The 13,588-nt window shown below is 41.3% G+C and overlaps 1 protein-coding gene across 1 annotated transcript in view; it reads right to left on the bottom strand.

Moving 5' to 3' along the window:
• The window catches only part of P2RX7 (purinergic receptor P2X 7), a 47,918-nt gene that overhangs the window by 2,852 nt on the left and 31,478 nt on the right, over window positions 1-13,588 (bottom strand). Inside the window, exons 8-12 of the mRNA XM_018556742.1 lie at window positions 12,616-12,752; window positions 11,802-11,895; window positions 7,150-7,215; window positions 6,098-6,220; window positions 2,421-2,528 (exon numbers count right to left, since the gene is read on the bottom strand). Coding sequence (XP_018412244.1) covers window positions 2,421-2,528; window positions 6,098-6,220; window positions 7,150-7,215; window positions 11,802-11,895; window positions 12,616-12,752 — 528 coding nt within the window. The remainder of the gene's footprint in view (window positions 1-2,420; window positions 2,529-6,097; window positions 6,221-7,149; window positions 7,216-11,801; window positions 11,896-12,615; window positions 12,753-13,588) is intronic.

The following is a 13,588-nucleotide window of genomic DNA, read 5'->3' as shown; positions in this document are numbered from 1 at the left end:
TCTGAGCTCAGGCTGTGTGATGACACTGCCCCAGGAGGGGGGTACATGACAGTCTGGGCTTAGAGGAAGGGGGCTGAATAATGCTGGCTGCTATTCAATTCGGAAGGCTGGCGACATCTAGTGGCTGAAAACATTACTGCCAGGAACAGCCAGGAAGGTGATCAAAAGCTGCTTTTTAATTTTTACTTTTACTGGGCTATGTATTTTTTTTACATAGCATTTGATGAACTGACATACAATGACATTCTTCGTCTAGCTTTTATTGCTGTTCCCATTTCAAAGCATTCTCCTCACTTTTTTCCAGGTGACGGGTGTCAGCCAGAACAGGAAATGAGGAGAAATCGCCCCAACAGTACACAGACTGTAATAAACATATCACAACGCTTCTAAGCATTTCCCAGTCTATAAAATATGTTTTGCTAGATTTAGAATTTAACTGCCAACACTTGTCCCAAATATTATATTAAAGACTTCAACTTTAAACAACCATACTTTGTTATTGTGAACTTGAAGTACTAGTGCCAGGGAAGTACCCTTCTTGTACCAGGATCTGGGCACTGGAAACCACTAAATGGAACAATCTATATTATGCTCATGCTGCTTGACAGTGTAAATTAATAGATAAACAAACTTCCGAATCGAGGTACTTGAACTGATTATCTCTCTGTGTATGTATGTATGTATGTATGTATGTATGTATGTACCTATCTATGATTTGAGCTGTAACATTGTATGAGCATGAATCACTCTGGAAGTTGTGAGAAACGTCTTGTGAGTGAGGGTTTTGTGTCTGTTCCTGTAACTCATATCTAAACAGTCATCATCTTCAGAGAACTCTGTTTCCTCTCTGATGCATAAACTGATGGACCAAATTGAATATGCAGCTTCCGAAAAATAGAGACCAGAATCAGACCAGCTGTTATAGGCAAGCATTATTTTTCTTTGAAACATAATCATTGAAACATAATGATGAAAAATCATTGGAGCTGTACTATAGTAGCTCAGACAGTAGCTCCTGAGTAAATGCAGCCTGCAAACAGTTTATGCAGGCTTCAGTGATAAATACATTGCCACAATTTTATTAAAGAAGGCTGTCAGGCAAAAGATAGTCCGGTGAAGTGAAATGCTTGATATTTATAGCCTCCACTTTTCCTTAAAGAGCCTTCCCACTGCTGGGATTATTTTCTATAGCTGTCCACTAATGTGAGAAGACTGAATGACTTTACTGATTATCTCTGCAGGACCCGTCAGTGGAGTCAGTAAATGTGCCTTGTTTTTTGCAGGTTTATGGCACATTCACACCTGTGCATTGTGGTAACAAGCCTGTGCTACTCATGTTCAATGGCACCCCAAAGAGCTAAAGGAACACACCTGTACTGCAGTACAGTGCAGGGTAACTCAGTACCGTGTGTTGCGATGCACTGCATTATAATAATGGTGCATATGTGATTTTTGGTCCATTGTGGTGTTTTCCCAGCCTATTAAAATGAATGGGCTGCCTTTAATGTAACGCATGTTAACGTGCAATAAAATTCACATTATTGCACCACAAGGGACCAGACAGGTGAATGGGCCCTTAGATTTATGGCCTAGTAAATAAGGAACATGTCATCACCGGGGAGGAAATGTAAAGAGAGTTGATACTAAAGAGTTCAGTGGTTTTATCAGAGCCACCATTCATTTAATCAAGAAAATGTATTTGGCACGCAGAGTGATTCCAGCATGGAGTATGAAGTTAGGTTACTGTGTCTTTTGGCACAAAGACCTTTGGCATAGTATTGCAATCCAAGTCAATGGGACTATAGGAGCATATACTGTAGTTTATGTGGAGATGGGACTAAAGCAATCAAAAAACCTTCTGACCAAATCAATGCGTAGCACACTAAAGCCTTCTTAAAACAGAAGGTAATCCCATGTCTCATTATATAACATATCCCAAAAATAAGATAATTATTTCTCAATTCAGGACACTGGGCAGAGCCATGCAGTTCATTGCTTTACGCTTTATTGGCCAATTGCACATCCAGAATTTCTGTTGTATTTTTTAAATACAGCCTAATATTTTAGAGCCATTTATTCCAAGCTGCATACAGCTATTTCAGGCTATTTGGCCATCATCACTGCAGTGCATGGAAGCAATGGCTTCTATGGAGTAGGGCTTTGGACCCAATGGAACAATAAAACCATCCAGGTTATGGTGAGAAGGGACTAAAACAATCAAAAATCCCTCCAACCGAATCAGTGCGTAGCACAGAAAAGCCTTCTTCTGGATGTGCATCTGGCCAATGGAGCATAAAACAATGATTTGTATGGCTCTGACCACTGTCCAGAAATGAGAAATAACTATCCGATTTCTATCCAACTATAACTGGTCAAGCAGTACCAGACATGCTACAACAAGTTGGGTCCATTTCACTTACCTTAACCTTTTTACCTTTAGTCACTTGTAAGCTTTTCTTTATTTTTTTATCCACCATTATTATGTCCTCTTGATCCACAAAGGACACAAACTTGAGTTCTTGGCATGACTAAAAAACAGAGGAAAAACCAAAAATTATTATAAAATTACAAGATTTGCATTACATTATGCTTTATGAACAATGACAAAAGAATAGCTCAGAAGAAGGTCAAAAGAACACAAAATATAATACAAAATCCTGACAGGATACATAACAAGAACACAACTACTTCATTCATAATATACCCTAAAACTACACATACACAACACAACTTATTATCCAATAGATCTAAAATATACCCCAAAGCTACACAACAAGAACACAACTAACTATTCAATAGATCTATAATATATATAATATATTATTATTATTATTATTACATAGTATTTATATAGCGCCAACAGTTTGCGCAGTGCTTTACAATGTAAGGAAGACATTACAATTACAATACAATTCAAGACAGGATGGTAAGGAGGGCCCTGCCCCTGAGGACTTACAATCTGAAAGAGGAGGGGGAAATGATACATGAGGAGGTAGCTGTGTGGGGATGAATTGTTTGAGAATGTGATGGTTCAGTGGTTAGGTTGAGGTGGGATATAAGGGGCCCTTAGGTTGAGGTGGGATATAAGTGTGAATGGGGCCCTAAGGCCCCATTCACACTGAGCGACATGAAAATCGCGCAATTTTAAACGATATTGCGCAACGAGCGATATTGAGCGACTTGTCGCGCGACATCGCGCAACTTTTTCCTATTGGGCTGTATGCAATCAGGAGCAATATCTCTCGAAATCGCTCGAAAAAAGGGACATGTAGGAGCGACAAGCTACCAGCGACGAGCTACAATCGATATTGAGCGGCGAGATGTGAGCAGCTCCATTGAAATGGATTGGAGAAGCTACATAGAGCGATATCGCGTGGAAATATGAGCGATATCGCTGCAAAAATCGCTCGATAAATCGCTCAGTGTGAATGGGGCCTAAAGGTACATGGTAACCTATGTTTATTATGATATATTCAATTATATATTGTTGAACTATATATCCCTTTCTGTTTGTTACAGGAATTATGTCACTAGGATATTTCCAGATGCAAGTAAAATACATCAAAGAGTAAAAATCTGAATAAGATTCAATATACAGAAAAAAGAGTGGGTTACATTTTATCTTGATCATTTCTGTTTTGGCCTAGATAAGAAGTCATATGATTCGCTTTAGATTTGAGTGCAAATATAAGTGTTAAAAAAAGTTGGTTTCTGAAGAATTAATTTTATTGAAACTGTATATTCAGTTGCTAGGATCCTGGAGATGGCATTTTTCAGCACTAGGATGGTTTCACAGGCTAATATAACTCGGCACGTACAGTGTACATGGCCAGTCTTATAGCCACTTTGTGACGGGACGTACACTGTACGTCTCCCCTCACGAAGGGGTTAAAAGCATTCAAATAAGGGGTTCAATTTAGTTCAAAGTGACATTAAAGGAGAACTATGAGATTAGTGATTTCCACTCACCTCATAGTTCTAGCCGACCTGTGACAATGAGACTGTCACAGGTCGGCTCAGTAGATCGGGAGGTGAGCGAACACATACCGGGTTCGCTCACCTCTCGATCCTGTCACGGCTCCCTGCCGTGACAGGGGGAGGGGCTGGATTCCCCTCTCCCCGCTCCGATCTGCCAGCACTGACTGGCAGAACGGACAGGGGAGGGGGCAGGTACAGCTGGCTCTGCCTCTAGATAGGCAGAGCCAGCTTTCACTCACGCGGCTCGGCTGCGGCGTCTCAGTATACCGCGAGCTACTGAGCTTAGGGTGACGGAAGGACACTAGTTTGTGTCCTCCTGTTACCCTAAGGAGAACTATGGGGAAAAACACTGTCCCCATAGTTCTCCTTTAAAGGATAATTCCCCCCTAATGCTAGTGTAAGGACTTACCTTAAAGGGTTTCTAAACCCTCTGTTTTTTTTGCCTATATCTACGGCTAGGAAGCAGTAGATATATGCAAAAAGTTTTGTTTTTTTTAAAACCCGCTTTAACGGCGGTTTAAACTTACCCTGTTTTCGCCGCGCGCTCCCGCCCGAGAATCTGAAACTGCTCGTGCGGCCGCAAAGTATCTTGGGGCGGGCGCATGCACAGTTCAGATTTTTGGTCAGGAGACGAGCAGAGACGCACCACGGTATCGGAAGTGCCAGCAAGGACAGAGGAGTCAGCGCTGGATCTGAGAGCAGCCGCAGCGCTGGAGGGACAGATGAAAACATCAGGAAAGAAGAGGAAGATCGGATTAAGAGACATCATTTAAGTTATCCAGGTATCCAAACCTCTGTTATTATCCTTAGTGGTGAGACAAGTTGTTTTACATGCTGGTTTGTGAGTGTGCCATGATGCCTTTCTACTGTTTTACTGTTCGAAGCCCATTTCGTGTGCACCTTACTGTATAACTGGTGACAAATTGTTGAGTGCGTTTGTCGTTTGTTTTTCTTGACCGATTTGGTGCAGCGACGCATGGGGTTTCTCAGCTGCCATTGGGATGTGCGGGATCCCTTGTGTGTTTCTGTGCTTTTAAGGAGGCTGGGCGTCCTCCACACAAACCTGCACCCAATTTAAAATCTTCTGCCCCCATGTGCTCCAAGATGGAGACTCTCATAGTTTAGAGTTAGGACCGCACTATAAGAGGTGCCTTGGCGCGGCAGTGCGGCTTTCACATCCTCTGCAGAAGACGTGTATCCAAACCTCTGTTATTATCCTTAGTGGTGAGACAAGTTGTTTTACATGCTGGTTTGTGAGTGTGCCATGATGCCTTTCACTGTTTTACTGTTCGAAGCCCATTTCGTGTGCACCTTACTGTATAACTGGTGACAAATTGTTGAGTGCGTTTGTCGTTTGTTTTGCTTGACCGATTTGGTGCAGCGACGCATGGGGTTTCTCCCGCCGGGCCCCTCCTCTCTCCTGACCTCTTTTTAGAGGGGGTGACACGAAAATGACTGTCAGTCATTTTGATGTCACCCCCTGCAATGGTGTCACCCGGGTCCAGGCCGCACCCCCTTGTGAAGCCACTGATTACAAGTAGGTTCTCATGGACACCCCTGTAGCCCTACATCAGCCCTTTGATCTCTGGATAAATGGTCCCTAGTTTCCTAGTTTCCCACCCCATTGTTCTTTAAACCGAGTTTATCCACAACTGATTTTACTTTACTAACATGGGTCTTTTGTCGCTCCAGATGTAATTTATTGTGCGTAATGTGAAATTGTAGAATGTTAACTGTAGAGCTGGAATTTAAATAAACTATTTGGAAAAATAAGATTGACAAGAATTAGGGTTAGTGTGAGAGAGCCTTCTGCACTGAAAACTACTAGCACTGCATTCCCACTTCACGTGCTGAAGGCTAATTAACCAATTATGTACATTAGTAATGGATATACAGCTTATTGCCAACAATAAAATAACCATAAAATTATATTTTTGTTCTTGTTTGGTTTGAAGAAACTAGAATCATAGTCAAGGCCATCCCTTTAATGAGGCAGCCTGAGGGGGTTACCTCAGGGGGTATCTCATTGGGGGGGGGAGGTGGAGGCCACAGTGTCTCAGGTTGCTAAGAGTTCTTAGCAATCTGTAACACTTGATGCGGCTTCCCACCCAGCTGTTACCGTCAGAATACAGGGCCCGGGGATCTCCTCATACTTCTCCTTATCAAAGTATCTCTGACCCGATGTAGTGCTGCAGCACCTTTTGCAGTACAGGCTGATAATAAAATCAATCACCACTGTTGCCTAAATGAATGATCAATAGATTAATAAATAAACACTGTTATCAATACTCCTTTTTCAAAAATAAAATAAAACATTAACATATAAAACAGCACAATACAGTCTGGAGAAATCATAAAATAAACATATAGGGATTACCAAGATGGAGTAGAAATTATGAACCAAAGTGAATGCCAACAACAACTTATAACAAATGATTAAAGTAGAACCAAAGCCAAAACCTTTTGATTTGGACAGAAAGGGAAAGGGCTAGAACCTCTGTCAAGCTGTTATTCTTGTCTGTGTTTTATGGAGTTTCCTTCACGTTTTGTTGTGTCCCAGATACAGGAGCTGAGAACAAATTGGGAGAAATCCCTGGTAGTCAGCAGGGGTCACCAGAACTAGTGTTACCATTTCCCACCTTTTCCTGTTCTGATGACAACCTAAAATTTGGGATTTTCTTTCACTATCAGTGATAACGGTCATCAGGAGAAAAAGAGAGGGTGAATCTCCCTAGCAGTGGGCAATCAAACACAGACCGCAATCAGGGCCGGATTTACTCTCTCTGCTGCCCCAAGGCCTCTGCTGTTCCTCAATTCCACCCCCTACTCTCCAACCCCCACCCCATGGAGAATAGCAGACCTGCAGGCTGCATACAAGTGATATCGGCGAGATCACTTGTGCAAAACCAGCGGAGGCTTCCCTGCTGTATATTTAGCTCTGCTTGTCCAAAGCAGGGCTAAATGTAGAAAACAACTACCCGCCAGGAGCCCGGAAATGCTTGTCCTGTGCATCGGGAGAAAGGAATTCCACACCCCTGCTGCCCCTCTACTCCCTGCTGCCCCAAGGCTGGGAAATCCGGCCTCTCCACTCTATCCACAACTAAAAAAGGTTTTGGTTGAGTCTGCTATTATACTACTACAAACAGATGTTTCAGTTGAAATACAACTCACCAATCCAAAGTAAGAAAGATAGGAACCGATGAACATCACCAATTCCAACCAACTAAACTGGCCTCCCTAGAATGGGATGATTTGAACAGCAGTAAATAAGAGAACACATACTACATGACATTTTACTATAACATACACAATACTGTATATAGCAATGTATAGTATATGATATTGTTCCTGATTCAATGTATAAAAAAACTGCATCTTTCTAACAGAAGACTACAAAACATGACACTGAAATTCAATACATTTTATAAGACATATTTATTACAGGTATCCACTCTGTTCTGCAATACCTGTGCAGAATGTTTAAGCTGACCATCAGGCAGATACTAAAAACACCTATTAAGGCCTCATGCACATAGGCGCCTGGGGCCAAACAATGTAAAAATTGTTTGCTGCATGCAGACGCCCACAAAAAAATCAATGGCTGTACGCGCTCATGAGCCACTACTTGCGTAAACACATATATACGCATGGGCGTGAAAACCCCCAGACAGTCTGCATTTGGGGTTGTACGTCTGCACAGATGTGCATGTGTATGAAAGTATCTGCATAGAGTTGTATGTAGCACCTACAGTAGGGTTCCCACGTGGGAAAATATACCCCATATCTACACCGTACAGCTCCAGGTGCCTGTGTGCATGAGGCTTGCTACTCATTGTTATGCGTTCTTTAAAAATGACTTAATGTATTTTTAGTACAACCAGCATCAGTACCTGGATTGGACTTGGTATCATCCTCCTGTAATCCCTGTACAGCAACTTGCAGACCGAAAAAGGAAGGTGCAGTGCTAGTTGCTAATCATTTGTGCCGCATAGCCAATTAACTGCCATGTAACATTAGTGCTTGATTCACACCTAGGCGACAGCTGTTTGGCTTGTTTCTATGCACGTTTTTGTGCATTTTTTTCACGGATTTGCACGCATTTTATGTGCATATATCAAGTCACGTGTTTTTACGAGCAGATTGTGACACACTGATGTAACCGTGCAATTGTGAGTAAAACGCACACTCAAATGTGAACAAGGCCATAGAAATGAATGGGATTTGGTTGGGTGTTTTTTTGAATGTTTTTTAGTGCAGGAAAAGCGTTACAAAACGCTAGGTGTGAACCAGGACTTAAACAGGAGGAAGGAGCCGAGTGAACAGATGGGTGATTCGCAAATCGTATGTGCAGGAGAACCGATCTGCCCTGGATCAGCTGTTTGGTCCTGAAATGTCACTTCTGTCCAACACTGTGAGTGCTAAGAAAGCATTAGAATGCTTGACCTATTGGTGGTCACACATTCCACCGCCAAAAAACTGGGTGGGATTACATTGAAATGTGTGACCACGTTCACACATTCCAACCCAGTCACAACTTTGATAGAACAGCGGCCCTGTCTAATCATTTAATCAGAGAAATAGATTATAATAGGCAATATTACAGTGTAATGTTCCCCATTATAATCCACTTTTCTAATTAAATGAAATAACAGCACACAGTGTGCAGTTACACCCGTAACACCCTTCCCCCCCCCGCTCTTCTGCCCCAGACCTGCCAAGCCTTACAGCCAGCATCCCAGCCAGACGGTGTGCACTGCAGGGGCAGGGCATGTGACACACACTTCTCCTCTCCTGCCACCTGTTACTAGGGACACGGCCAGGAGGGGAGGTGAGTCATAGGACCCGCCCCCTTGCTGAGAAGCCCGTTGGCAGTGCGGGGCCCCTGCACTGCCGCATATTCCACCAGGGGGTGTGCCCAGGACCGGACCTCACTGGGCCACCCCACAGCCTCAGGCCCTGAAGCCCCGGTGGTAGTTCCGCCTCTGGACAGGTAGCCACAGCAGAGGGATGAAAGAGCCACATGTGGCTCAGGAACCGTGGGTTGCTGACCCCTGGTCTAGTCAAAGGCTAGGGGCAAGGACCAGGCTGTTATGCTTAACTTCAATAGAGAAAAGACAAGTCAGCAATCTGGCTGTACAGTCTGGCAGGGCTGCCTATATCTCAAGACTGGATAGACAGAAATATAAATCCCTTTGCACTTAAAAAAGCTCCCGCATATGCATTTTCAGCTGTTAATTGCCTGGAGCCCATTTCCACCTTTACAGAGGTATTTATGCCTGCTTCATGTACACCGAGTGCAGTTGATTTGGCAGGCATATGCAGTTGATGTATATGAACACAAAAATTTGTTTTTGTGTTAGCTCTCCTCTTCATTTCCTCATGGAAATGACTGCCTCTGTGCTCTGTGTAAATTACAACTCTGTGAGCTCTCCACTCCCCATTCATTAGTATTCACAGTGGCAACCCCTCCTCGGACAGTGTATTTTGTGTAAAGGCAAAGCTGGTGTTTAGTGATCGTTTACAGTCACACTGTGGAGCAAATGTTCAATTTCTAGGATTCAGGCCTCATTTTTTTTATTTATTTGTTATAGGTGTTTAGACAGCGCTGATAATTTATGCAGTGCTTTACATAGTGCACATTCACATCAGTCCCCGCCCTCAAGGAGCTTACAATCTAACGTCCCTATCTCACATGCATACGTACAGGGCCAATTTAGACAGGAGCCAATTAATCTACCAGCATGTCTTTGGAGTGTGGGAGGAAACCGGAGTACCCAGAGGAAACACACACAAAAACAGGGAGAACATGCAAATGCCACACCACTGTGCTGCCCAGGCCTACTAAAAACTTAATAAAAATATGAAGAAAGCCTGTAATGTGAGCCATGCAAATGTGCACTCATATACATCATCACTGCACCTCTACATTACCACAATAAATGCCAATCACTTACAAAGGTGGAAATGGACTAATGGAAATACTTGAAAGAAGTGAAGTAAAAGTAATGGACCCATAAGGTTTGTCCTATTGGTGTGGCTGGCCAATCAGGATGGGAAATCGTTTGTATAGGTGATGTGACAAGTGGACAGACCGCATCTACATTCCCGAGGATCTCCACTGTTTCCTTGGTTTGTAGTGTCAAATTGGAGGATTGTGAACAAAGGACCCAAAACTACAGGTACCTCTGATTATAGATACCTACAGCTGACAAATATAGGTTATACAAAGTACTTAAAGTGACATTAAACCCTGAGATTTTTTAACATAAAACAATACTGTAATGTGTGCCTTACTGTAATCCATGGTAGTTTCCCTTCTCTTTGCTGCTCTTCCTTTTAAATCTGTATCTGTTCTCATGCTGGGCAGAACTTCTGTTTTGCAGCAGACTGCCTTGTCTCTGGAATGGATACATGGTGTCTGTGTGTAGGTTTGCAACCTGAGCCAGCACTACAGGAAGAGGCAGTCAGCTGCAAAGGGAAGTTCTCCCCAAGCATGAGAATACATGAGGATTTAAAAGGAAGAGCAGCAAAGAGAAGGGAAACTACCATGGATTACAGTAAGGCACACATTACAGTATTGTTTTATGTTAAAAAATCTGAGGGTTTAATGTCACTTTAAGTTTATTTAGCTGCCTAGCCTTAGGCTAGACCTCTGTAGATGCAGCCTGCAGCTTAAATAATAATGTGTTAGCCATGTCTATTAATATTTCCATTCTCTAGGAGCTAAGCAGCATGGCAGCTTTTTTCTTTTGCAGTACTGATCAGTGTATTAATGGTGCTGCAGCATTAGTATGGTAACCCCCCTTCCCTGTAATATCTAGTGCGGTGTCTAGGAAATTGAAGCTTTCCATTACAGATGCTAATTGTGTATATTTGATATAAATCAGTTACATCTGTGAGTTATAGGTGTCGTAGACTCCTTCTAATTAAATATATAAATTAATGACAAGCATTTATCTATTTGTGAAAGCAGTGGGTTTTATATGGCTAAACTATTTTAAAACAGAACTTCAGCCAAACATAACAAGATAAAAATGAATGGCCCATTGAAAGAAAAAATAAAATAAAAATCAGAAAATGTCTTTTTTTCAAGAATATAAAACATTCTGTGATTGGAGAGAGAGGAGGAGAGATGATGTCATAGCCATGCCCCCTTCTTTCCTCCTCTAATCACAGAATGTCTTGTATTCTTTAAAGAAATACAAGATATTTTGTGAATGGAGGATAGTAAGGAGGGGCAGGTGATGCGACCCGAGCGCTGTACAACTCGATCACATCTTTCCATATCTTCAGTGCCCTGAAGCTGGGCGTTGTATGCAGGGGACAGCGTTCTGCAAGGAAAGTTTTTTATACTTAGCAGCAGCCGTCCACACATAACACCCAGCTTTTTAATCATAATTTACACACCCAGCGCGGTGTGTACATTATCAGAGTGTGGCTTTAAATGTATTTTTAAATGCAGCTAGTGTAAGTACTTGAATCTGTCTATATTAAAAAAAAGGGTGAATATATCTAGATAAAAGAAAAGCATGATGATCACATCTGTGTGATGTATATGATATATATGGTGATATATATGAGAAGCCTATATGTGTTCTTTAATATGGTTGTCTGGGTCAACCCCCAGTCTAATGAAATGACAAATACAAAAACATTCTGCTGATAGTAAAATGAACTTTGAAGCGTAGATCATAGCAAGCATCGGCTTCATTAGGTTAGTGATAGACTCATGCAAACAAATTTGAAATATTTTACATAAACAAAAATGAAACATTTCTAAAGGCTTTTAGAATCAAATGAATTATTAGAAATGAAAGCATTACTGTGCCATAGACTTGAATGTCAAATCGTATTCCATATGCCTTTATAAGAGTCCTCAGGTCGCTTTGGTCCTGCATCTTGTAGTACCTGGCAAATCTGTAGATACAAAAGAATACTTCTATTTTTAAACCAACGGTAAGAGACTATGTACTGTATTAAAGTCATAGGATATACTTGCATGAGTTCTAATTTGACAAGGTAAGCTATTACAACAATAAGTATCAACATGGATAATAAATAGGTGATTAAGATGGTGGCCTCAAATTACTTGGCAACCAGCCACATAGTGTAATTCCAACCATAACTAATTTGTTCTTATGTTTTTTTAGATTCTTAAGTCGATCTTGGCCAAAAAATTGATATTTTAGTCCCGAGCATCATTTTAAAATAAAAAAAAAGCATTCCTCCATTTAGGCTGCATTCACACCTGTACGAAAACACACAGCTGCTGGTGTGTGTGCCATGGGGCACTGCTGGTACACAGATTGCAGCGCATCGCAATGTTTATTTTTTGTTAGAACTCATGAGTGACATTTTATTAAGTTCTATGGGGACAGCACAGTGTCATGCAGTTGCAGCCTGCATGCAGTACTTTTTTTCAGCACACACAACTGCAACATGATTGTGGTGTGAACTGAGCCCATTCGTAACAAGGCAAATAGTCTTTGTTTAGTGTTGGGGCTGCGCTGGAAAAAGCAGCGAGAGCAGCTCTAATGCCTCTGGTGTGCATGCAACAAATGTAAGGGCTGAGCTGCATGCTGATGTGATTTATAGTGAAAGGGGTAAAGATCAGCTTTAAGTGTCTTTTTTCCATACCTGAAATTCAAGCCAGGATATAAGCGTTCATCAACAACCTTATCATCCAACCGTCGGAAACTGTATTGTGGACGACAGCGGTGAAGCCAACGGTCGAGATTACAGTTCCAGTTGATTTCTATGCCCATAATGCCACCCTAGATAAAAGAAAGTTATCTATATGAAAAACTATCAAATAAAGTATACGCTTTTTACAATTATATCAGATTTTACACAATTTACAATCTTAATCTCAACAGTCACTGTGACAGGAAGTAAATATAAAGTTCAAAGACAGCAATAAAACATGGCATAGGTTATCACCTCCCCCCTGGGCCCCATCCAATACTAAACTATAAGAAAATGTATGGTTAAAGTTGGCACATATTTTTTTAGTATCTTCACACATCAGTGTGTATTAAATAAACATCAGTGTGTATTAAATAAAAAAAAAAAAAATATATAAAGAGAGTTTACCTTGCTTATAATGAAACTCAAACAATTCAAGAGGCAGGACTTTTTGGAAACTGTAAAATATACTGCTGTTTGTTTCTGTGAACATGCTGGCTATGGATGTGTTTAAACAATGTGGGTCAGTAAACAGTGTAACAGGAACTTGTAGGGTTGCACTCTCTCTAAATACACAATGACATTTTCAAAAACAATATTAACTTCATCCAGGAACTTTACTCAGAAAAAAAAGTGTTATGCATAGAAAGTGTTCTAACAATGGGATACCGAATATACCCCATCTTTTGGGAAATCACACCACACCCCAATACATGTAGTAGTAGATGATGTATGATCTTATCTAGAATTATCAAATGTAAGTTCTAAATATATCTACACCCGAGAACAACAAAGTTAATATGAATTATTAGATTCTAGCTTAACAGTCCTCAGATTTGGCGGCTGCATCCATTGTCGTTTTTCAGGCTAAGAACATTTTCAGCAAGTACAAAAAAAAATACCTCTTGATCTTGCCAGAAATGAT

The sequence above is a fragment of the Nanorana parkeri genome, unplaced genomic scaffold, assembly GCF_000935625.1.
Source record: "Nanorana parkeri isolate BGI_ZX_2015 unplaced genomic scaffold, ASM93562v1 scaffold13, whole genome shotgun sequence".
In the NCBI taxonomy this organism is placed as follows: Eukaryota; Metazoa; Chordata; class Amphibia; order Anura; family Dicroglossidae; genus Nanorana; species Nanorana parkeri.
Note: the sequence above shows the minus strand (reverse complement) of the source record. Positions and strands in the feature narration are given on the sequence as shown.